The 25,452-nt window shown below is 41.8% G+C and overlaps 1 protein-coding gene across 1 annotated transcript in view; it reads left to right on the top strand.

Annotated features, from left to right (window-relative positions):
* Positions 1–25,452, top strand: part of nrxn2b (neurexin 2b) — a 496,668-nt gene that overhangs the window by 93,746 nt on the left and 377,470 nt on the right. The window contains exons 2-3 of the mRNA XM_066718736.1: positions 929–1,230; positions 17,026–17,049. Of these exons, the coding sequence (XP_066574833.1) occupies positions 1,057–1,230; positions 17,026–17,049 (198 nt within the window). The 5' untranslated portion in view covers positions 929–1,056. The remainder of the gene's footprint in view (positions 1–928; positions 1,231–17,025; positions 17,050–25,452) is intronic.

The raw sequence follows: 25,452 nt of genomic DNA, 5'->3' as shown, positions 1-25,452 counted from the left end.
AGAGAAAAAATATGAGATCATGTATGGGCAGACAAGTGAGCTCTCTGTGCTCTGCAAACCAGCAGATCTTTAAGCCGCACAGCCCTGTTAGAGCTTCTACAGATCTTCAATATTCCAATGCTTTGAGTCACTTTTGCTTAACGTTTCATAAATTGGCACGTGGGAGACGAAACACCCCGGGATGTTTTTTCACTCGTCTTTTTGTCCTATGGACTGAGCCCCAATCTGCAGCCTGCCAGCTCTCCGTATGACACGCGGCAAAGAGGCGAACTCAGAATGATGTTGTGAGGTTGTGGTAAATTAACGCTGTATAATTATGTGTCTAATGACATTCAGAAGAAAATAAAACATCACTACTAACTAAATACAGTGCATGCAAAATTATGCAATTGTGCCTGAGATGTATTGATATTCCGAAGATGAATTGTCAAAATGTGCAGACAACGTGACTGAGCAGCAACATCCACCTAAATCCAAAAGTAAACATGTTAACTGTGTCCAACTGGGGTTGTTAAAGAGTTAACCTGATATTCTCATACTCCTTTTCAACTCCCCCCCAGCCCCACCCTACATGAAAACCCTCTCCTATATCTTGCCCAAACTAATCAACACTCAGTCCGAGCTCAGATTCTCACCCCCTGTAATTCGAGAGCAAATCGCTTCAAGCTATCTGCGCATAAGTCAGACTTGCCTGGATGAATTCCCCGGAGATCTGAGGGATTGCATAGATGTTGCCACTATTACTTAGTGGCTAAAATTACCTTCCACCCGTTCCAACTCGGCTTTCTTTGTGTCTCCCTTAAAAAGAAGGTCCGCTCGCCCTTATGGGGGCTAGATCCAAAACACAAATAACTTGACAGGTATCCCAAAAAGCTCTTCGGGTCTCTGCTGCCACTTCTAAGCTCTATCTGTCTGTTTCTCCGCCCAGGGAAGGAAGAGTCGGTGGCCACCTTCAAGGGCAACGAGTTCTTCTGCTACGACCTGTCGCTGACGCCCATCCAGAGCAGCACGGACGAGATCACGCTCTCCTTCCGCACGCTGCAGCGCAACGGGCTGATGCTGCACACAGGAAAGTCAGCCGACTACGTCAACCTGTCCCTGAAGAGCGGCGCCGTCTGGCTGGTCATCAACCTGGGCTCCGGCGCCTTCGAGGCCCTGGTGGAGCCTGTCAACGGCAAGTTCAACGACAACTCCTGGCACGATGTCCGCGTCACCAGAAACCTGCGCCAGGTAACGCCCCACAATGGCTCTGTCCCCCCTGCTGCTGGCACCAGAGCTACTTCTCTCCCCCCCGCCTTCTATCTCCATCTCTCCCACCCTCCCTTTCATCCCTGCCATCTTGACCTCCCCTTCATTATACCCCTAGAATTGGATTACCCATTTTGAATTTATTTCACGTTTTCCTCCACAGGCTTTTGTTTGATTTTATGTTTATTTATCTGTGTGTAGGTGTGGAGAGGGGGTGGGTAATTATAGTCTATCCCTGGTGGGTAACCATTCTTTTCTTGGTTGTGCCCAGTTTTGATCTCATGGCTGTTAGATTTGGGTCTAAAGCCCTTCCACAACACAGGTACTGGGTGGATTGGTTTAACCCCTCACTATTCATCAAGGTCAGACTTTCCAATCACAGTTCGACCAGTTACCCTTCTCTAAAACTCAACTCAAAGTTTGCAGCCACTTCAGAACTGTCTCCTTCAACGACGGGGCAGACTATGATCACGTATGATTGCATACACACACACACGCACACACCAGAAGAACCGCAGCCACAGCATAGTTTAATCAGGGATAGTCGATGGCAGTTACAGATTCCAGTGCCGAGACACAATCAATTTCAGTTACGATCGCCTTGCTTACTTTTCCCAGGGTTTTGGTAATTGTAATTGGAATGAATGGCTTGTCAGTGCTGGTAATAGCAATTGTAATTGACTACCGACCGAAACACACACAAACAACACCAGAAAAACCTAACTAAAATAAAAATGCCCTGAGGTGAATGGCTCGTTTACAAAACGCTGATAGGAAAGAAAAAAGAAAGGAACAAAAACCTGCATTTTGAGCTTCAAAACTGACAGAGACATTATTGATTTTTCCACGGCCTAGTGTCTGTTACGTGGGAACTGAGAGCAGTCCATGTGAAATGTATTACATTGTTTTATATTGAGGGGCCTTCTTTTACAGCGAATCCGACAGTCCCGTTCTGCCTGCCGAGAAAGACAAGGTGGGCAAGCGTAGTAAAAATGCAGCCGACGAAAAAACGAAACCAAGCAAACAAGAATGAAACCTCCCCATAGCGACAGAAGTGGGAGTCCTCTAGATAGCGCTGCCCTACAAAGGCTTCTCTCTTATTGGCCTTATTTTCACACTCACCTTCCTCCCCAAGACCCTCTTTCGCAGGGTAGCAATTACGAGATCAGCCTGCATTGAAAATAAAATAAATAACACCCCATTATCTCTGTGATAATACTAAAAGGGTGTTTGGGTAGGCACACAGACAGGCACGCATACACATAGACAGACACGCATGCAAACACTTAGACAGACATGCACACATACACACAGACAGACACGCACGCATACACATAGACAGATACACACAGACAGACAGACACACTCAGATCGAGACACAGAAGACACACACACACACACACACACACTGTATGCAGGCCCCATTTATATGCAGCCACTATACCTTAAATGGGCTTATCGGCTTCCCCTGGGCAGATATGAGGGAGAAATTAATAAATCATGTGAATCAGAACGGGGGTGAGTATCCCGGCGAGAGAGAGGGCTGCGGAGATGATGCTGTAGATAATGGTGTCGGTTGTAATTGTAGTGCCCGGGACACAGCAGTGCGAGGATTGCGAATGCAGATTGCCGGTGTAAGGAATCGTCCTGGGACCGTCTCTGTATGACCTGCAATCACCCAGCAGGGCCCAGTCCAGGGGATGCAGTCCATCACACACAAGCGGGAGCTGCACTAACATGGCCACCATCCGAGAACGAACGCGTAAAAAAAAAAATTGCATCGCAGTTGTATGTGATGCACCTGCACGCGTTTGCCTCAATCGGTAAAATGTACCAGCTGTTTTCACTTATTTTTGCGCCAGTCCTTGAAAGATACTGTGTACAGCCCTCCTGTCATTCGCCGTCATGTGTTGGCGAGTGTGTTAAGTGTGATGTTGTTACCCCTTGTGAGGTGGTGTATATGACACCATTCTGCAGGTGCTGAGGGCATCTAACAGACATTCATTTCATTCCTTGATCGCTCTTCAAACTTTATATCGGCACATGTCGATATTAGTTTTCTGGAAGGGAATTTTGACCCATTTCTGAAAACACCTGCCCTTCACACACACATAATAATAATAACTGAGCATGTTTATTTTCCTTAAGGGCTGAATGCTTGTATCTGCAGAAGAGGCCACAAGGTCACTTCCTATGCTACTCTCGGGTCATCCAGGTAGAGCGATGGGCGATAGCCTCTTAAATTGCCAGTGCGTGTTTACATTTATAAATCAGTTAACCCTGCCCTTCCAGGATGGGATTGGGGAAAACGATCCAATCATTTTCAATCATTTGGGGATCCTGACAAGACAACAAAGATATTTTGATTGTTATTGATAGAGTAGAACAAGACAGGGGTACGTATAGATTCCCTGATTCTACAGATCAGATCTTAATGTTGTTTTCAGCCATTTACTGTATGCTAAGACACCCCATACTATTACAAAGTCAAGGAGTTGTTTTATTTTGTTTACTATCTGTTTTTATTTTGTATTTTTTAGATTTTAGGTTGACTAATGCAGCCAGAAAAAAACAAAACAGCAATCTGTTCTTTGCATTGCACTCTATTCCGTGTGTTCGAAGCTGATGGGTGCATATGAAGGACAGCATATGTGGGGGTTATAGATAAAGGCAGAGCATCTGACCCGTCTCTCTCAGTCTGGTTGTTAGACGGTTATTGATAGAAGAGCCCCGACACACTCTAATCCCGTTGACAGTTCAGTCTTGCCGCTCCTAGACTCCACAGCATGCCGTGCTCAGTTCGAGTACTCACCCACCCAGACCTGTGCTGGGATTTGCCCATTCCTGGTATAATTATGAATTGAGATAATTAATGTAATGCAATTTTAATTATTGTTAATGAATGCTGAATAGCTGGTGTGATGGCTAACAGATCTGACAAAGTCAAACTGAATGTGAGTTTAAATGGCCAGTCAGTCCTGGGGTAGTTGTCCTTCTCCCCCATCTCTGTACCCCCAATTTAAGGACATGTTTTTCTGGATGACAGCCCTAGTTTTATGACCGTTTCCCTATTTATTCATATTCCTTTAAAAAAACAGTTGCCTGTATGCTATCAGTGAGCCGCTCCACGCTGCAGCAGCTGCACGCAGGGATCTGACCCCTCTTCTCAGAATACTGCTCGCGGTGTTTTCGTTTTTCTACTTTTTCCCAGAACACAGAAGTCAGGTCGAGACGTTATTCTCTTCAATTGGCAACCCAGAAAGAAATCCCTTCGCATCCGAGTCGAAACTGGGCTAGCGTACACGCACGAGAGCCAACCAGCCAATCAGATTAGGGCTCCAAGGTGTCAGGACTGCCCCCTGTAGAACCCAAAAGCAAGGGTGTTTTTGGTGAACAGAAAGTCTTCCAATATTCCCAGAACCATATATATGTCAATAACGTAAAAAAAAAGTATATATATCTTCAGAAACACACACAAAAAAAAGGGAAAGTATTTCTCCTACAGCGTTCTCTTGTCAAGCTGTGGAGCCTTTAGGACTGAGAGAGGAAGATCTCCACCCTGTGCCCAGTTGAGGTACTGCTGAGTAGAACTGGCACTGCCTGGCAGGGAGACACAGAATTGGGTCCTTCAGCTGCAGTAATAATAATTATAATCATCATCACAATCATAATAATAATAAATATATATATTTCCCCAAAGGGTTCAGTGGATGCATCTGCACTAGAGATCACAAGGTCATGTCCAATGCCGTTCTCGCTGCTTTGAGGAAGATTGAGTTTCGTCCGCCTCCGCAGTAACAGGCGAGCACTTACATGTAAAATTGACCTCCGCCACGCACGTTCTGAAAGCGATCGAATCACATTGAGTCAATGGGTGATCCTGACAAGCAGGCGAGGATATTTAAAAATATATTGATAGTTTATGAACTGTGAAGCCCTTCTGTTTTTTTCCATTTGGAGGGGTGGGAATTAGAGACGGGAATTGAATTGAAAGTATTAACGCCTTGTCCCAGGTAGCAGATACATCTCGACTGCAACCACAAGTTTCCAGATCTCACCAGAAAAATGTATGGGTCACGAACATAAAAAAGAGAGAAGAAAATGCATTCTCTCTGAAATGCTAACAGACGAGTTTCCCAGTCCTTTTTCCTTAACCATATTGCACTGATTGCTGCAGCCGTTCTCGGAGGAGGTGCAATTGACCTTGATAATCGGTGTGTGGCACGGCGGCCCGGTTATTCCCAGCGCCCAGATCTCTGATGCCCTTCCTCCGTCTGGCTCACGGACAAACCCGGCCGCCCCTCCACAAGCCGTCTCGGGGACTCACATCCTTAATACCAAGCCTGGCGCTTTTGGCAGGGAGGAGGACTGGAGCTGTACTAATGTCAGACCCTTGGCAGCTGGTTTCTGTTGACGAATACCACGGGTGGCATAAGAAAAACAACACAGCAGCCGCTATGAGAAGCTTACTAATGAGGATTCTCCACGTTCAGGACGGTCTGCCCCATCTAGGATTGGACATTTGCAGTCAAAAAGCACCCCAAGGGACATGTTTGGGTGAACGGGGACAGCACACGCTAGGAAGGTGGCTTAGCGTGACAACGGTGTGTCCGCCACCGCTGTGTGAAGGGGTGTGAGATCCATGTGAGATCCGCTGGCGTGTGCCGTATGCTCCCTTTGGTATGTGGAAAAAATTCAATTTAAGGGATAAAGGATGACATACAATGTGCGGTGTGACTATTGCCACTGCCTCGAGTTTCCTGTGGCAACCAAATAACAAAAGGACTACGGCCCCTGTACACCCAGTGATAGGGCTTTTAATTAGATTAGAGCAGCTATAGATTTACTTGTGAGCCACGATAGGGAAAGACCATCTATTCCTTTTCCACCTTGTGGTCAGCAGGGCACACAGTATAGAGTAACCATAGAAGGGCTTTAATAGTACCTGTCAGTCTTTTGTTGGATGGGGTGAACCGTTCTTTTATTTACCCAGGGGTCTATTGTTCGAGACGTGAGAGAGAGAGGGGAAGGGGACTGTGCCGGAGAGCGAGGAGGAGAATGCAGTTTGTCTCTATTTCTTTTTTAATTGACTTGGCAGGGCTGGCTGTTTGCAGGAGACATGCTTTGCTCAGGTAGAACGGGATTGGGGGATTGTATTCGTTCAAACAGTGGGATGTTAGGGAAGGCAACCACAGGAAACCACAGGTAAACTGGCGTCACTCACAGAACCACAATTGGGACCATTCAGCTGAACCAAAAGTGGAAAGCATTAGATTACGCGGCAGCCGTTTCAATCGTGTCCTATATTTCAGATGTAACAGTTGCAGCCGTTCAGAATTGTATATTGTGAATTGCGATCCAGACAGAGCAGTTACTTCTTTACTGAACAGCAGTGCTTAGTGACCCCCCCCCCCCCACGCCTGACACAGGCATTAAACGGTAACACTGTATACTATGGCACCCAAAATAGGGAATTCATTTTAACAAATTCGCCGCTTCTCGATGAATAAAGATCAGTGAAGGGGCTAAGTATGTCTTCAGCTGTGAAAACAAACTTGGGAGGAACGCACATACCGGGATGAGAGAAAAGAATGTGAGAGAGAGAGAGAGAAGGGGAGGGAGAGGGAGAGAGAGAATGAGAGGGAGAGAAGGAAAGAGAAAGAAGGAGAGCGAGGGGGTAGAGAGGGAGACTGGGGGGGAAGAGAGAGAGACATAGAGAGAGAGAGAGAGAGAGAGAGACCAAAACATTAATTACCAGGGTTATATAATATATATATATATACCGGTCTCCAATTTTTTGGGGCCTGCTTGAAAATAAAAGCCACAATTACCTGTTTCAGTCTCTCTCTCTCTCTCTCTCTCTCTCTCTCTCTCTCTCTCTCTCTCTCCCAGTCCAGTTGAAGTGCAGAATTGCAGCCCAATCAATCACCCCCCGTTACCCCCCCCAGAAAACACGCACGCTCCTTCCTCCTGCAACTAGTCTCCTAGCAACCAGCCTCGTCTTCCTGCTCAGCCCCAGCCATGGGGTGTGATTAACCCCTGCACTGCTGCTCAGCCCCTTCTCACACCTCACCCTCTCCCCACGAGGTGTCTGTGCAACAGAAATCTCGCACGCGGCTCTCGGCTTCTGCACTCCACAGGGAGGGTCCATTTTTAATCCCAAACAGGGGGAGGGAGGGATAATGAAACATATTGGTACATAATATCCCCTTTTTCACCTGAGATACTGGGAAGGATTTAGAACAGATTCAAACTATACTCACAAGGCAATGTCCCATTTCCATCTAAGAAGATTATACTCTCCTTTTTGTCGTTCATGTTATCTTAAGCCAACTTTTATACAAGTTTATCCTGGTAAATTTACCACAGGATTGTTGCACTTTTCACTTGGTTTTGCTGGGATCTTACCAGAGTTTTACAGTGGATTCTTATGGGTTCCTCAGGCCTCCACAATGCTTTACTACCTTGAACCTTTATACGAGTTTATTCTGGTAAATTTGCCACAGGATTGTTGCACTTTTCACTTCGTTTTACTGGGGTTTTACCACAGTTTTACAGTGGATTGTTTTGGGTTTCACGATGCTTTACTACCCTGAACCATGGGAATACACAGAGATAACAGGATACATATGTCTATGGCATGTTTATTGTGGGAGACCATGTTTTACTCATGAAACACAGTAAAACCTTGTTAAAAGGGCAAACACCTTTGAAATTCACCAGAGTAAACTTGCATCAATGGAGACACAGACCTCAGGCGAATTCTTGATTCTGAGAGACATCAATGTTGACCCCCCCTTCTTCTCTAAAGGGGATGAATTAAATAGGAATTGGCTGAGGCTTTATTGGTCCCCGAGATCTGCAGAACAGTGCTCTTCATTGTGAGCAAGCTCTCAATGATCACGTTTTAACTAATTGCAGGCTTAACTGATCAAGATTAATGTAATCTTTACAAGATGGTGAAGACACTTGTGAAACTGGATGGAATGGGGGTCTTTAGTGCCATGGGGGGGCAAATATGAACATTGTCTGTCAGCGATTTAGTTATTTTATTTTCTAAAGAGGAGAGCCAATTTCAAGGCCTTTTCTTTTTTCTTCTTTCTTTCCTGTGCGCAATAAATAGCAGCAATCTCTTTTTCTTTAGTGAGCTTTCCGCGCGTGGAAAGGGGATAGTTTCCAGTCACCGGGGTAATGATAAGGGGGTCATTTGCATGTATTTCAAGAAGCAGAAATTATGTGTTAGCAGAGAGTGAGGGAAAAATTACGTGTGTGTGTGATGGGAGAGGTGGGGGTTGAAGAATAAAAACACAGGAAGGCAGATGTGCTTTTCTCTGGATTATAAATAGAGTCCATACAAATACTCTGCAAATGTGTCTGGTTGTGCCTGTGCGCGTGTTCGTAGTGTGTAGGTGCGCTTGTGTATCACGTTTCAAAAATCCAAAGTGTGCGTCTGTGTGTGTACGTGACTCGTCCTTGTGTGTGTGTATATTTGTTAACACCCTGTATGTGTGAGAAGTTGTCGAATTTCAGGTCTCTAGCAATGGGCAGCTCCCAAGTATGTGTCTTTCATTAAGTGTGTCTGTCCTTCAGTGTGTGTGTGTGTGTGTGTGTGTGTATGCATAATCATATTAACAATGTGTGTTGAATTTCAGTACTCTGGGAATGGATAGCTCCTCAGTGCTGTATGTGTCGGTCTGTTGATGTGGTTTGTCCTTGAGAAAATAAGTTTGTGTATGTGTGTGAGAGAGAAAGTATATTCATGTGTGTGAATAGATCCCCTTTCAGAACTGTGACAAAGGACAGCTCCACAGTACAACATGTGTCTGTCTTCACACGCCATGTCTTTGATTAAGTGGATAGATGTGTGTTTGTGACAACACGCTACGATATATACAAGAAGTGAGAATGGATTCCATTTCAGCACTATGGCAGTGGACAGCTCCAGCATGTATTAAGCTGCCTGTTTGTTTGGCATGTCCTTGTTCTTTGCATACATCTGCATGCGTGTCAGTGTCAGCGTGTCAATATGTGTGTGTGTGTGTGCGTGCGCGTGTGAGAGCGTGTGTTTGCCTGGGAATTGGTAAGGTCAGCGTACACTGGATAAAACGTCAATTTGCATTCTGCCAGCCATCACTCTAGCTGCATGTGGGAGGGGAAGGTTTATTAAAACAGTCTTATCACCTCAGGAGGGAAAGCGTTCTCTCATTTCCCCCCCAAAAAAATGTACACAGCAAGGTAAATAAATAATGGGAAAATATATTGCCTCCTTATCACATTTGACCAGTGTTTTTTCTTGGGGGTGAAATTAGTTATATATATATGTGTGCATCATCCCTTTTGACTTGATGTTTAGCAGTAAGCACTGACTTCTTAACTCTTTCAGTGGCTCAAGGATATCTATGGTTTGCAGTCATCAGATCTTGCTCTGTGGCAAAGGGAGATGCCAGATGGCTCTCTGCTGATTACTAATGGTTCTCGAGCTCTGATAACGTCCCAGAGATCTGAGCAAGAGCACCAGAATTAGCATCTTCTCTTGTTGGGTCGCTCTTAATCTGTGTTCCCAGTTCACAATTCCTAGGATTTAAAAAAATAAACATCTACTATAGTGGAGGACTGTAGTTTATTTGTGGGAACAATAGCTTTACAGTTTACAGTTTATGGTCAATATGGTTTTAGTTCACTTCTGTCTCTGCAAACAAGGGGTGTGGTATACTGAAGTGTTTTACATGAATTCACATTAAGAGAAGAAGAGAAGAGAAGATTAATCTAACATTAAAGGTAAAGTTACAGGTGAAAGTGTAGCAAATAACTACTTAGGTGCTATGATTATGTGTTAAACTTAACCTTGGGACTGAGGTTTAAGATGACTGATTTCATTTATTGACTTCCACCAGAGCGAGACATGAGTCTTCCTCCAGGTGTGTTGGGTGCACTCAAATGTGTCCATTTCCCCGGTTTTGAGTGTGCTGTCCTGTCCTCACTAGCACCTGACACGGATATGAGAGAGAGAGGGAGAGGGAGAGAGAGACAGAGACAGAGAGAGAGAGAATCGCTCTGATTGAGGGTTACCCTGACTTATTGTAACGACACCCCATATTTATGAGTGCTATTAATTTAAAACACGATTACTAGCATTTTCCCACCCGTGTTCAACATTAGATTAGATATTACATCCTATTCTATATTTTTTCTCTCTACTCTCCTGTTTTATTGATTTGTACCCTACTATATTATAGTTGTTTTTTTTTTTTTTTTTTTTTTTTTTTTTTTTAATATTGGCTTTACCCTGTTTGCTTCTAAATTCTTACTTTCCCTTCCTTGATTTCTCCTTCTTCTCGTATTACTTACTTTCTGACTCATTCTTTCTTTCTGACTTCTTTCTTTCTGACGGTTGGTCTGTCTATAGCTGGCTAGCTTTTTTCTCTCTTTTTTCTCCCCTTAATCACAACACAGCGTACCGCAGTAACTCCCGAGAACTGCCGTTGACAGCTTTCATGCACTTTTCTCTTCACCGGGGGTCTCAATTAAATTACGCAGTACGCCGCATAAACGGGCAGATTATGTTAATGTGCCCGCAGTCTGATTCGGCGCATCCACAATAAGCGCCGCATTAGAAGACGGAGCGCTGTCTACTTAGGTAATATTAGAGACTAGCTCCATTGTAGCGGCACAAAACGCATCTGTTTGTAAAGCGCCTGTATTCCAGTAATTGCGCTGACATTTATATTTCCACCTGGAGGTACTTTGTCAATTTCAATTCGAGAAAGCCCCGTTGCAATAGACAGGGAGATATGTGTGTGTGTGTGTGTGAGAGAGAGAGAGAGAGAGAGAGAGAGAGAGAGAGAGAGAGAGAGAGAGGGGAAGAGAGGGAAAGAGAGGGAGAGTGTGTGTGAGTGTGTGTGAGAGGAGACTGGGTGTAAATTGAGCGTGTGTGTGTTGTGTGGAGGTGGTCTTGGAGGAAGGTGGTTCTGATACAATACATAAAAACTAAATACCTGGAAGCTTTTTGTATTGATTTTTCTGCGTCCTGTCATTTGTGGGTGCAGTGTCACATGGAGAAATGAATGAAATGAAGTCTGTCAGCGATAGTCATTCAGTGAAGAGTGTTAGACCGGGGATGTTTATTCATTTTAAATCATGATGATAATGCCTAGGTCTTCATTCCTTGGAAAAACGCCAACTCCAAAGACCTGGTGGAATGGAAAATAATCGTAAATGTAAGATGCAATGCAATCCCTATCCCCACGTGTTTTCTACCCACATATCGAAGACACAGTAGCTCAATTCCAATCCAAAAAATGTCACATGAGTGACGGTACCTGCCAGGTTTTCTTTCTGGATTCTGGTGCGATTCCAACCGCTTTTACATTATCAGTGTTGCTTAAAGCGCGTTTAAGTGCCTATATTTGAACACGATTTTTAACGATACAGAATAAAATGATGCAAGAAACAACATTTTGGCATCTAAACAATATCAGATACAGATGCTACATATATATCTCTGCCCCCCTACCCTCAAATATAAAGAGCGCAGGTCCCCTCCATCCCTCCAGCCGGCATGGTGTCCACACACTATCTCTCTCTCACTGATATAAACTCTGTCTGACGTCACACTTACTGTTCAGGTGTAGGCTATTTTTCATTCCAGTCCTGAGACCACAGGGGACCTCAGAGCCAGGGAACCAGGCTCAGCCTTGCTTGTTTATACCCTTACAGGTCGCTCACACGGGGAAGAAACGCCCTGAATTTCAACATTACAGGCAAAGCAATAACTTCCAGAAACACTGAGCTTGTGGGCGGCATTATGCTGCTTAAAATGCAGTCTCCAAACTTTAATAAAGGACCTTTCATCTCCCGCAAAATACAGCTCCTTAAAATCAGAGGGGTGGTGTGTGTGTGTGGGGGGGTGCCACGATAGTTTTACATATTTTTTTTATTTTAAATTAAAAATGTGATTCACTTCCCCTCCACCACTCTGAGCCATATCCCATTCCCCGACACCCGCCCCCCACCCCCCCCCCCCCACTTGCTTTCACCCTGATGCAGATATCTCCACTAACGGATTCTTCTCTTTCCTCCGTGTGTCGGGTGTGCTTGTTAAAAAAATGTTTTTATTTCTTTATTTTATTATATTGTCAGAACAGCTGCATTACGCCTCTCATTTTCTATGATTACATGGTAGCAAATGAAAGTGCCCTGAGTCACGCTAGCCATTGACCATTGATCGATTTGGTCCAGTTCCTGATTCAGATTTGATTAAACTGTTTATGTTTGTTAATACCCCACTCCCAACAACACACGAAGACACAATTTACTGACCCCGCCCCACCCACTTCTCCATGTTTTTCTTGTGTTCTGTTTTTGTGTGTTTGTTTGTTTGTTTGTTTGTTTGTCTTGGTATGTATTAATTGATCTATGTATGTTTCCTACACAGAGATAATATATACAAAATGTACAAAACACACACACTCACACACATATATAATGTTGTTTTATTTGTTCCACTATAGTGCCAGCTGCAGTTTTGTGTTGAGTATTACCATGTTTTGTTTTTGATTTTTATGTATTTCTTTATTTAATGTTAAGACAAAAGACATTTTCACTTTTTCCACTAGCTTTTGATTTGTTTAAACTCATGTCTCATTCAATCTTTAATGTGGCTAAAATCACTTTCTCTTCCAGGCTGTGACACTATGTTTTCTGCTTTAATGAGATGTGTTATTACCTTTATACTTTACTATGAGTATTGTTATTATCATGAACTTGTCTTTTCTAGCTGATAAATTGATTTTGCCCCAGGTTTCATTTAATAAATAAACTGCACAGCCTGACTGGCTAACTATGGGGCTCTGTCATACCACACAGTGCCACCCTGTGGGCAATAGATGCTATAACATTTTCCGGAGAATATTGTGAATTTTGCCAAGGGGAAATTAGGTCTGTGAATGTGTCATAGGTTGGATCCAATGAGCATTTGAATGACTTGAGCAGATGAAAGAATTACAGTATCCTTACTTGGGACAGACAGCAATGCATTGAAGAAAATTTGTTGTTACCATGACCCCCCAGCTCCATTAACAGCAAAAGTGTAGTTTAGCTGATTATATTATAGCCCTCTCTTTCCCTCCTCTCTGTGTTGGTTAAAATAAGACAACATTCAGTTGTTGGAGATGCACAGCCACCCACAGTAGAGTGGAATGCATGGCCTTGACAGAGTTGTGGGAATTAGACCCCTTTATAATCCAGCGTTCAATAAACATTAAAACAAATCAACAAATGGTCGACACAGGGGCCTGTCATTCTTCCCTCTAAATCAACAAAGACTGATTGACTGATCCGATAGACTATCATGTCTTTCTTCTTCTTCTTTAACACCAAGAAGCCAATGCAATGCTTTGGTGTTGTCAAAAGTCACCACCACTTCCCGCTGTGAAATCAGTGTCAGTGTCTTAATTGCACTTGCTTCATCAGAGCTGGCTAATCACCCCCCTGGTGTACTGCTTGCTTGTGATTTGGCTCTCTTCTGAGAAAAAAGTTTGACTGCTGCATACGGGTAAATGCGCAGTGAAAGCGGGGAAAAAGTAAGGTGAATGCAAGAGAGCGCAATACACAAATGTAGTTGAAAGAGTTCCCACTCTCCCTTTGAAACCGTGGATCTAATCACACTCTCTCACTCCACAGATGACTACCTGAGAGTGCCTTTAGATGTATGGATTCATTTGTCTGAAGCCCATATCAAAGGCAGATTTCAAGGTTTCTAAAAAGTATAACACAAAACTGCAGAGATTTACAGTGGTTTCATTAAAAAAAAAAAAAAACACACACACACTTGCTGGTTTCATTATCGAACCACAATGGGAACAATTTTACAGAAATGGAATACATAATAGTAATATTTAATCCCGCCATGCTCCTTTCGATAATTGGTTAATTAGTCTAGTATTCCGTTTCTGATTCAGTTCAAGTCACACAAGTCAGAGGAACCTGATGCACAGTACTTTGACACGCAGCACATTGTGTGTGTGCCTTTGCCTCTTCAGAGAAACGAGTTTGCAATTACAGCCTTAAGTGGAAGCTTTGAACCCGGCTGCATGGGGAGCTCGGTTAAAAACAAGCAAGCTCTAAATTGGCAGCATTCAGTTCTTCAGCGCTGAAGTGGTGTCACAGTACTTTAAAAGACCCAAGCACACCATCAAATGCATGTCCTTAATATTCAGTTAAGTTTTTTCTCTCTCTCTCTCCTACATTCTTAATTTTTAATTAGTAATAATTAAGGATTCCCCCCTATCCCGGGCTCTCAATAACACACAATAATATGCAGAGTTCACACGATTCAAATCCAAAGCAAACACATGAACAAATGGACCAGAAATGACTGCTAGCCTCCAGGGCTTAAAGGGGCACAGAGAGTCAGGATGCTCCTCTGATTTCATGGGTTTATTTTGGAGAAAGACAGCCACGTGAGAATTCAAAGGGAAACACAAGTGCAGTTCCTCTCTCTCTGTGTGGACTGTGGCTGCCCATTGGAAACAGGATAGCAGAGAGAACGAGAGAGAGATGCAAATAAATCACTTTAGACCCTTTGCTTTAGAGCTGGGGAAGGGTTCAATGAAATGTATAAAACTGAGCATAGAGTGGAGTGTAGGGTCAGTAAAAAAAGCATAATTCCCAAATTGTTGCATTATAAATAATTGTGCAACATGGCCACCATGCAATACTGCATAAAGGGTACAAGGAGACTCGGATATTATTCTGAGGTCCAGCTGTGCAATATCCATTTGTTTCCTCATTGCAATCGTTCCCAATTAGCATGATTATAATGATTATCACAAAGCAGGTTTCCAAGAAAAAGCTATAAAAGCATCCATGCATACGTACATGTCTGCATGTATACATACAGTACTTTACACAGAGGGAAGCGCAAGTGAGTGTTATGGCTTTTGTGCCTTGGGCTAGGGTAATATGTGCACAATATATGTGTGCATTCAACATGTCGTAGAATGTAGCTAATAAATATTTACTGTGTTGGTTGTATTTAATATCCAGACTGTGGAAAGTTATATAAGTATGAGCTATCATGTCATTGATGTATTTTTTAACAACAGCAACAACATTATGTGAATTTTACAGTTTAATCTTCTTCTTATTGTTGTTGTTGTTATTAAATATGTTTTCTAGTGTTAGTTATTAATGCCTTGTGTGCATCTCATTGATATATGATGCTAAGGACAAGAAAATTACAAGGGTTTTTGCAGCTGTCAGGATGTTAATTTTGTATGTTTTTATTGCTTTCTCCTGCAGTTACTTTCTGAAACTATTCCCCTTGCCCTCCCAGTGGAAGGGGCCTGCAAAAGAGCAGATTGGGGCTTGTTGACATACTGGGATAATTTGCACGGGTGGGGGGGCTTTTGCATCAACTTTTGCCACATTAATATGGTCTGGCCCTTAGAAAAGAGTGGCTAATGACTACAATGTCCTACTTAAAAAAGGAAAGTGATTTTAGTCAGAAAATACGGCAGCTGGTTATTACATTCCATTTGTCCTTTAATTTATATTTTTCATTTTTGGGGGGTGGGGTTAAGAAATTGCCAAAGGTCGTTATCTCTGAATTTGAAATGTGCAAATACCATGTAAACATAGAATAACACTTTTCTGTCTCCAGGTTCCATTAGAGGCTCTGACTGTGGATGCAGTGCAATGCATTTTGTTCACGCTTTTTTCTTGCAATACAATGAAATGTTTGAAAAATTATGCATGCATAATTCTTACACCATCTCAGTTTAATGATGTAATTGTTTAGTTAAAAAATATATATTATTATTATTATTATTATTATTATTATTATTATTATTATTATTATTGGAATAATGAGTACTGAAATGTATTGACCATCTGCATTTTGCTATGTTTTTCTGGTTTCTTCATGAACCCAAATCTGCTTTTTCTACAAGATCTCACGGCAAGAAATACAAGTTGACTCAAACTATAAACTACCGAGCATTTGGACTGACATAAACCAAACAACAAAAAGCTATTCTTCATTTGGCCTTTTTCATTAACTAAAGAAAGAAAGAAAAAGTCACCAATCCCCATCACTAGCCACGCCCACTGCCAGGACTAGCCTATCAGAAGTGATTACTAATACTGCGCTGGTCTGCTTTACCTCCACTCCCCTCCCACTCTACTGTAAGCCACACCCCTAATCCCACCTCTTTCTACGCCCCCTTTCCCCTTTGTGAAAATTGATTTGCTAACTCTTGTGTCTTTTTTACTAACAAAAAGCTTCAGAATTTTCAAGTTTACTTTGGTCGTTTCTTTTGTTTTTCTTTATTTTATTTTTCAGTTTTATCCTTTTCCTTTTAAAACAACTAACATTGTCTCATCAAGGAATGTGACCCATCTGTTGTTTTTCTACTTAACTTGCGTACTTACTTACTAACAAAAATAACAGTTTCTTTTCTCCTGGTTCTAAGTTTTTTATTTATTTTGGTTATCTGTTAGGTTCCGTTTCATTTGATTGTCATGATTTGGATTTTTGATCTTATTTGGAACAAAATTTGTAAGAAATAAACTTTTCGTTTGACTTTTTTTTTTGTTTGAAACGGAGAAAAATACTTTAAGATTGACCGATTGGTTTCTTATTGCCTCCTTTTTTACTAACCTGTTTTTGCTGTAAACACTAGATTTCATACTTCTTTCAGTTGAAGTGTCTTTTATTGAGTTCACGGTTTGTCATTCTTTTTTTTTCTTTCTCCTCCCCCTGTTTTTCTCCTGAAGCACGCAGGAATTGGACACGCTATGGTAAACAAACTGCATTATATGGTAGATATCATTCTAATTGTCTTATAGTTTGGTTTGCCCAGGGTCTTTATTTTTCTCTTTATACTTCTTTATTTTATTTTATTTTAAAAATACAACAACAACAACAACAACAACAACAGCAAAATTATCTTCAAACCAAGTTCAACGGTAGCAAGTGAAAAAAAAAAACTATTATGGTGATTACAGCATTTTTACCTTTATTTTGTTTTTATTTATCGATCTCGGTTTCCTTCTTTTATGGAGGTTTTGAATTTTCGGTTGCTTTTCTCTTTCCTTTATTGCTTTTGTTTCCATCAGAGAACTCTCCACACACACACACCCTCCCCCCCACTCAACTCTCCATAGTAAAACACACTGTTTTTAAAAGAATTGGCTTAAATCCTTTTCTACTATAGATTATAGATTATAGATTATAGATTAGTTTTCATATTTCTTCTAATATATTAGGTATCCATAACATCAAACTAAATAAGGAATATCTTCAACAAAAGACAACAGTTACTCAATTTGACTTTAAGCAAAAGCGAGTTAAATTGTTCTTGGATTTTCCTTTTTTAATTCTTCTGGTTATATTTTTCTCTCTGTTTCCTCAAAATAAAAGTACACAGCGGCAGATGTTGTTTTACTTGGATCCCAACTCCAGTGGCAGGCAGTTGAATGAGGCATCAATATTTATTTTGCGCTCAACTTTACAACTAACCCTAAAAATGTTAGAATCACATTTTGTCCAGTGCTTTGCATAACTACATCCTGCGTCTCTGTTCTCCTCTCCTTCACACGTTCCCTCCATAATGTAACGATACGTTGCTTATTTTATCGCTGTGCTCCAGTGAGGACACACACAATTATCACACTGATGCAGATGCTGAAAAACAAAATAAATAACATGTATTATTTAAGAAGGAATATCTGCCAATAGGATATGTTAATTATTGAGCTCTTGATCCACGGAGCCCCTGATCATGAAAAGACACTGCGGCGCTGCAGTCTTACAGTTCAGTGTTGGCCGCTGCATTTTGTGCCCAGTAAAAGTTTAGTGCCAAAAAACTACAGAAAAAAGGCAAATATGTTCCCACAATGAGAACTCTGGCAGTCATCTCAGAAAACTGTTTTTCCCATCCCTGGTTCATTTAAACATTTATTAATGGATTTTTTTTTCTCCTGTAATTTGTGAAAGTTGTTCACTAAGGAAGTCAAGACATTTGATACAGAAATAATGCAAGGGAGCATAAAAGAATGACCACAGCTGTCTTGGTTAAATTGAACTTGATTTCAGTAACCATGATACATAGTTGCACACATGGTGCCCTGTTGAGATATACATACATACAAGCCCTTTTCCACACAATGTGATGTCTGAAGGAGATATGCCTTGATCCCCCCAGTGTAGGAACTTGGGTAGACAGACCTAAAACCTCAGGTTGGCTTGAGTTGCCTCCTTGCCTATGACTGAAACCACATTGTTCTACACAACTTCCAATAACTCAGCAGGCATCACTGTAAATGGGATTTTGCACATGTGCTCCATCCTTAATGACAACTGGCTTTGGGAATTCTTGGAGGGTTTCCATTTGCCCATGATGGCTTCGGACAACATCATTTTAGAGTTTTTGTTCTTTCCTGCACATTTTCTTTGGTATATTATTTTTTGTGAATGAATCAATCAATAAGGACTTACGTAAACACACAAACAAATACAAATACAGAAACAGTTGCCCTCAAAACTAAGCTGACCCAATAATGTATCACAAATATAAATGGATATATAAATAGATAGACTAGTGCGACCACTCCATAGGTGTCAGCATCACCAACGACAGAGACAACACCCCTCACTGCCCCAGACAAAGTAGACCCCATCCAAAAACTCTGAGAACAAACAGCACAACTCTCAGTTCACTTTAGATACATTGAGTGCTAGATAGGTGGATTGATATAGGCAGACCAGGAGTCAACCTGTTTTATTTGTAGAACTTCAAAGCCATTAATACTTCAATCGTCTGAAGGAAAGTTTGTCTCTTCCGTGGTTCAGAAGTTTCCACACGTGCGCCAATCCATTTTACACCATCGATTCAACTCCCAGACTGCAGCTCTGCAACCCTGGGCTGTAGACTTCAGGTACTGAGCACTAACTAAAGCACTGATGAGTAAGCCATTTCATATTACTCGTCGGTGTTGCGAGATCAAAGCAGACAAGATGCTTAAACGTTTTGTTTTTTTCTTTTGGTTTTTCGTTGGACTCATCCAAGGACGCCATTTAAATCAATGACTGGGAATCACGGTCCCACAATTTTTCAGAATTAATCCATTGAGACAAAAAGGGGGAAAATGATTAGTCCGTGCTATTGTAGCCACTTTATACAGCCGTACCGCAGAATACCAATTGCGTATAGATTTTGAATTGTAGTATTCTGTATTAAGTTAAGTCATGCTGTCACTTAGCATTTAATAATATGGAAGAATTGTGCGAACCTGACCGCAGCTTAGAGGGAATAACTGGGTGTTAAGGCCTAAAGCTAATCTGAGTATTGATTTTGGGAGACTTGCATATCTTATAACGGTATCTGCAAACTATACAGTAACATTACACCTAGGCCCGCCAGAAGATCAATTGTTTCACTTCCATCGCTACCTTGCCAGCATTAGAAATGCCGTACATCATTAACTACAGAAGTCACTCTCTAGATATGAGAGAGACTAGGGGTGGGCAATTTGGTTCTGGAGATCCACAATCCAATTGGTTTAATAGATTATCTATAATGCACCGGCTTCTAAAGACTTAGACCAATGTGGCTGTGGCCAAGTTAGAAGTTTAGTATTCAATTAAGTTATTAAGCCATTAAATTGGAGATCTCACTTGCTTAATAGCTCAACTGAGTTTTGTAAATGGATGATTATTGATTATCTCCTGCATTGTGTGCTCTCCGATAGCAGTGTTGGTACCCTCTGAGATGGCCCTTTTAAGTAATCAACAGACTGTTGGAATCTAGTGATCTAAAATGGACAGCATTACAATTACAGAGTGCCATAACCAGGGAAAAATCCTCCGCCCACAGCATAAATTGGTTGGGTGCCATCATTATGGGGTACACAGTGTACCTACACCCTCTCCTGATGTACGCCTTCCCCATTTGGATCAAAGAGAGAACATATTAAAATCCATTTCCAAAAAAGTGTCCAATCCAGTCAATAACCAACTTCAATTAACTAATGAAGCGCTCTGGTGGGACACATTGCTCCCATGGACTACATTTGAGGAGCACGGTTAAATGATCATTTGCCCCCCGTTTCCCTTATTAGACTTCACATTTTCACAGCCCTTAAAAACGTTCTGTATTAGTCCATCGCATGCAATCAGGTCGGAGCAATCAACTATCATCGGTCTAGATTCGTGGTTCCCCACCCTGGTCCCGGAGGTTGAAATCATTAGTTCAATTATGAGCTTCATTTGGAACAGTTTTCAGGGTCTCAATACGACTGGCCTTGGTGACCACTAGTACTGGATCACCGAGGTAGAAAAGAAAATTTAGAAGACCAGTGATTCATTCTGTAGAATTACGCACGCAAATTGGGCCATACCACTTTTAGATCACGTCCTTGGGTGAGAATTAAACTTCCGGTAACGAATTTTAGCTCTTTTTTTCCGGTTATTTTGTGTAGAAGCCTGATCTTTCACTGCCTGTCACTGGAGCTCCTTGTTAAAATCTCTTGGCCGTTCCAGCCCACATCCCAACACCCCACCCAGCCCTCTCTCTATTTCTGCATGGCATGTAGGGACTTATCTGGGAATGTCTAAACTGTGCAGCCTACTGTCTCCATCACACACTAACTCTATCCAAATCTTACTCAAAGCTCACTCCTGCATGCTTATTATTGACTTTATTTTGGAGTTTTATTTCTTGATTTGGTTTTCTTTTGGTTAGAATACATATCTATATATCAGTGTGTGAATATATACATATGTATGTTTCTGTTATAGACCTCTATAAAAAAATACTTTTTATTAATTTTTTCACTTTCTTGGTTCTTTTTATATTTTGGTTTTGGATTTCAAGCAACGTTAACAATTTACTAAAACAAACGAAAACTTCACACCCTACCCAACTAAAAACAACAAAAAAAGGAAAAAAAAAGGTTTTCATTTGCAAGGTGAGTGGAGGAGCATTGTGTCAATTTTGTGTTTGTTTATTCAATTTTTTCCCTTAAATGAGCACAAAAAAACCCTCCATCAGCCCTATTGTTGAGAGAGTGTAGGGAATGGAAGACAGAGGCAGAGAGGGTTAGTTGTTACAGCTCAGAGAGAAAGGGAGGCAAAATGGACAATTGGTTTAGCCAGAACTAAGACTCAAAAGAGATACCGAGAGGAACAGAGAAAGGGAGGACGTTTGGAATAGTACTTGGAGCTAAGGATGCACATTGGCAACTCCACTTCCTGTCCAGTGTAGTGTGGAGCGCCCTGGTAGAGGTCAAATGTCACACTCTGACCTGAGGACAACCGGATCCTAACAAGATAAGCTGAACTGAGATGGGTCAGTTATATGTGCTAATGGTTAGATCCAAAAGACTGGTGAGGAGGGTAGTTGAATTGTAGTCTAATGGAGATGCCAGGAATGGGATGTTAAGAGCTAGTCTAGCCTTTCAGTAAGATCGGAGATGCCAGGAGAAGCCATAAGAGAGGAAGAGTCATGGAACATGATTCAGGGAGTGAAAGCTAGCAGACAGGGGGAAGGATTGGGAGAGGGAGGTGAAACCGAGGTCTAACTCTTAAACACTGGTCATCAAGTGCTAGTGAATGAATGGAGGCAGATCTCTATCTTTATAACGCACAGATACATTTTAGAACCACAACACATCTGTGAATGGGATGGGCATGTGTGGTGTAGTAAACACAGATAACTGCATTTCCAGGCATGGGATGCACAACAATCCCCAGTTCTTTAGGGAGCTCTTTAATGTGAGTGTCCTTTTTCAGGAAAGTAGCTTTGGGGAATGTGCACTATCAATGTTATTGCCAAGCACAAAAATCATTAAGTTATTCCCGGTCACAGTTGAAACAAACAGTTTGGGTCTTCTTCAACATGATGAAATATAAATATTGTTGCCCACATGCTTCTACAGTTAGAGGAGTGGGAGGGACTCCATCAATCAATTGACGTACCATCAACTGTTGCTAGGTTTGCCCAGCATGGTAATGTTTCCTCTCAGCTTCCTCTTGTGCACCTCAGACTATTCCATCAACTGAGGCTAAACAGTTGCCTGTACGATTAGTTTGAAAACTATGGCCAGGTCTAGCCTGAGTGGCTGAGGAAGAGAGGGCTATTGTAAAGCAGCAGAAGAAATGGAGGGAGGGGAGAGAAGGGGGAAGGGGAAGGCAATGTGCAGGGGTGTCCCCAAGGGAAATAAAATAGACTCTGCAAAGGGGTCTGCTTTGAGCAAATTTGATCCGAATTGATGGAAGTTGATGTTTTTCATGGAAAAGTGTCAAAAATGTGTCTGCTCCTCCTTTCCATTGGAACTGAAGACCTTCTTTTCTTTTTCTGGTTTCCATCATTTTTGAGAACGACTTTCTTTGGTCATTTAAAAAAAAATCTCTATATATATATAATTTTTGTATTATTTATTATATCTTTCTTCCATTGTAATTTTATTTAATTTTGTTCTAATTGTTTTTTGTTCATTTATTGGTTTTCGTTTCTGGTCTTTGCATTTTGTTGCATGCTTTGGCAAGCATCTCTAACATCTTGCATTGAGTCAAGAGTGCCTTCGCATTGCTCCTAAGTGTGTGCGGCGCGAGCGCGCGCGCGTGTGTTTTTTTTTTTGCGTTCCCGTCTTAAAACCTTGTTAATCTCATTCTGTTTTTATTTAGCTATTATTTTTCCCCTGTTTGCGGTTTTCTTTTTCTTTTTGTTTACTTGGTTCTTTCTTTTGGGTAGTTTTTTATTTCTATTTTGTTTTTCTTGTTTTGTTTTTTGTAATCAATATCCATTTCATCATTAACATGCATGGCTCGGGTCCTCTTAGCGGGAATGTATCATTTTATTTCTTCTTAACCGAACGAATCATAAAATCCAAACGTAAAAGTACTCAGAAAGAAATCTGATCACAAATTATTCAACCAAATCCAATTGCTGCCAATTTTTTTTTAAGAATCCTTAAGTTTCTCTATTTCTACTACTACTACTACTCCTACTACTACTACTACTACTACTAAATTTACTAAAACAAACTGTTACTAATACTACTGTTTGAATCAAACCTTTGTTGTAACTGTACTAACAACCATTTTTGTGTCTGACTCTCCCTTACTTACTCTCAAAGTACTAACAGATTCCGTTTCACCCCCCCCACCCCCAACCTCCCCACCCCCACCCCCACCCCAACTCCTTAACACTGTCACCACACAAGGACTGAAACAATCATCCAAAAACCCCAACACCCAACCCCCACCACCACCACCCCCCCCACTCTCCTTCTGGCAAAGCTTCTCACAGACTCTCTCTCGTGACCCAGCCCCTGGGCTGCAAGCCTAGATACGGCAGGGAATCACAGACGACATCTTCCGAGGAGCCCCCTTCGTGATGCGCTTTGGGGTTCAGCTACACTCACCTCTTCCTTGAGATCCTCGGCTGTTCAAAAGCCCCCCATCTCGCCCAGCCCAGTCGTACCGCATGCCAGCTGCCAACCACTTACTGTACCAAGGATTCCCAGGCAAAAGCAATTCACATCCTACAATGTGTCAGTGCAATTTGTACAAAGAAGCGTCTGATGCTATGTGCCCATTGTCTTGTGTAATCTCTGACCGACTGTAGGCAAATCTGCAATTCAATAAAATAACAACTCAAGTCATCGCGTAAGGTGGCGATTTTTTTTAAATGGCGAGAAACGGCAACACGCAAGAACATCTGATCACCAGTTTTATTGTCCTTGTGTGCGACAAAGATATAGATGTTTGATTTGATGGGAAATACATACATAAATACAAGGTGGCCCGTGAGCCAGCCCGTACAGTATCGCTTGGCGCTGTGCTGGTCGACTATTTGACGCGGGGGGACACAAAACAGCGGGGGAGTGTGTGGTAAGTATTGACAACCCCTCAGTGCGATAGAGCAGTCTGACATCTCGGATGTCAGGGGTCGCGTTACAGATCCCCTCACCTTCCACTAAACCTTAGCAAGAGATTGCATTCAGTTAAATCAATACTAGTAACAGAAAGCAGAGACAGATTTCCATATGGTTGATGGTGTCCTGGCTTTCAGGTGAGTACCCTGCTGAAGAGAAGGTAAGAAAGATCGACTCTTTCTAGAGCACTGAACGGGAATCGTCCGGTTATAAAGTACTGGATTGTTCATATAATGTGTGTACAGGACTCATCTGCATCTTTTTGAGATAATGTTGCAATTAGAAAGGAGTGTTTTTCAAAAGCGTTTCAGTAGTAAATGTAGTGTTCATGGTCCAGTTTCCTAAAAAACACCATAGTATTGTATACCGTATGTATTAAACTGCAATTCTATTGACTTCAAGGAAAAGCTGCAGTTTAATACTTACGGTGTTCAATACTAATGTGTTTTTAGGAATCAGGGCAGTGACTTATTGAATGATTTGTGTTCAAGGGGAATTGTAAAACACCCATCTCCTCCTAGACCGTAACTTAGGTTGGACTCCATGCAAAGCCAAGAACTTCTGGAAACATAATATTTGCAGTACACCCACAGTGTAGCACACACACACACACATTTTGCAGGATGCTTTCTCCAATCCTATAGGATTCGTGGATCTGTGAATTTTAAGCATTCCAGCATAAATGTGGAAGGACATGTAAAAGAAAAAAAACGTTTAAAAACACTCCATAAGTTATAAACGACTTATAACTTATTAATAACTTATATATAACAATTCTTGCTTCCTATTGTGTTCAGAATCGGGACAGCCCAAACTATACAAATTTTGACTCCCAGTTCTGCAGAGTTCCTGTAAGTATTTTTTTGGTATCATTTTTTGTAAGCCTGTTAAGTACAGCATGTGTCTCCCCATCATAGTTGCTGCCAAAGCTGTCTGCCGCAGTTATTTATTTCATACTGCCTGGAGTCAGGAGGCCTTTTTGAAGCAATTAACCATTTTGGTGGTAAGGCCAAGGGATTTTAGGTGAAGATGATGTTGTTTCTTTAAACAGTGTTTGTTGTCAATGGTAGACTACCGGGGGACAAACAGGGTTCAACATACACCTCGTAGACTGTCACACAAAACAGACCATGCCTTTTTGTGTTACTCTGCTCCTTGAGGGCAATGGTCAGAGTCAATGACACCCTGTGTGTGTCATTCAATCTGCTTTGGTGTTTCTTTGATTTGGGTTTTTTATGGGCAACAGACAGACTGAGGGGTAAA

The sequence above is a fragment of the Amia ocellicauda genome, chromosome 12, assembly GCF_036373705.1.
Source record: "Amia ocellicauda isolate fAmiCal2 chromosome 12, fAmiCal2.hap1, whole genome shotgun sequence".
Lineage (NCBI taxonomy): Eukaryota > Metazoa > Chordata > Actinopteri > Amiiformes > Amiidae > Amia > Amia ocellicauda.
The sequence above is the reverse complement of the archived record's forward strand: the minus strand, read 5'-3'. Positions and strand labels throughout refer to the sequence as shown.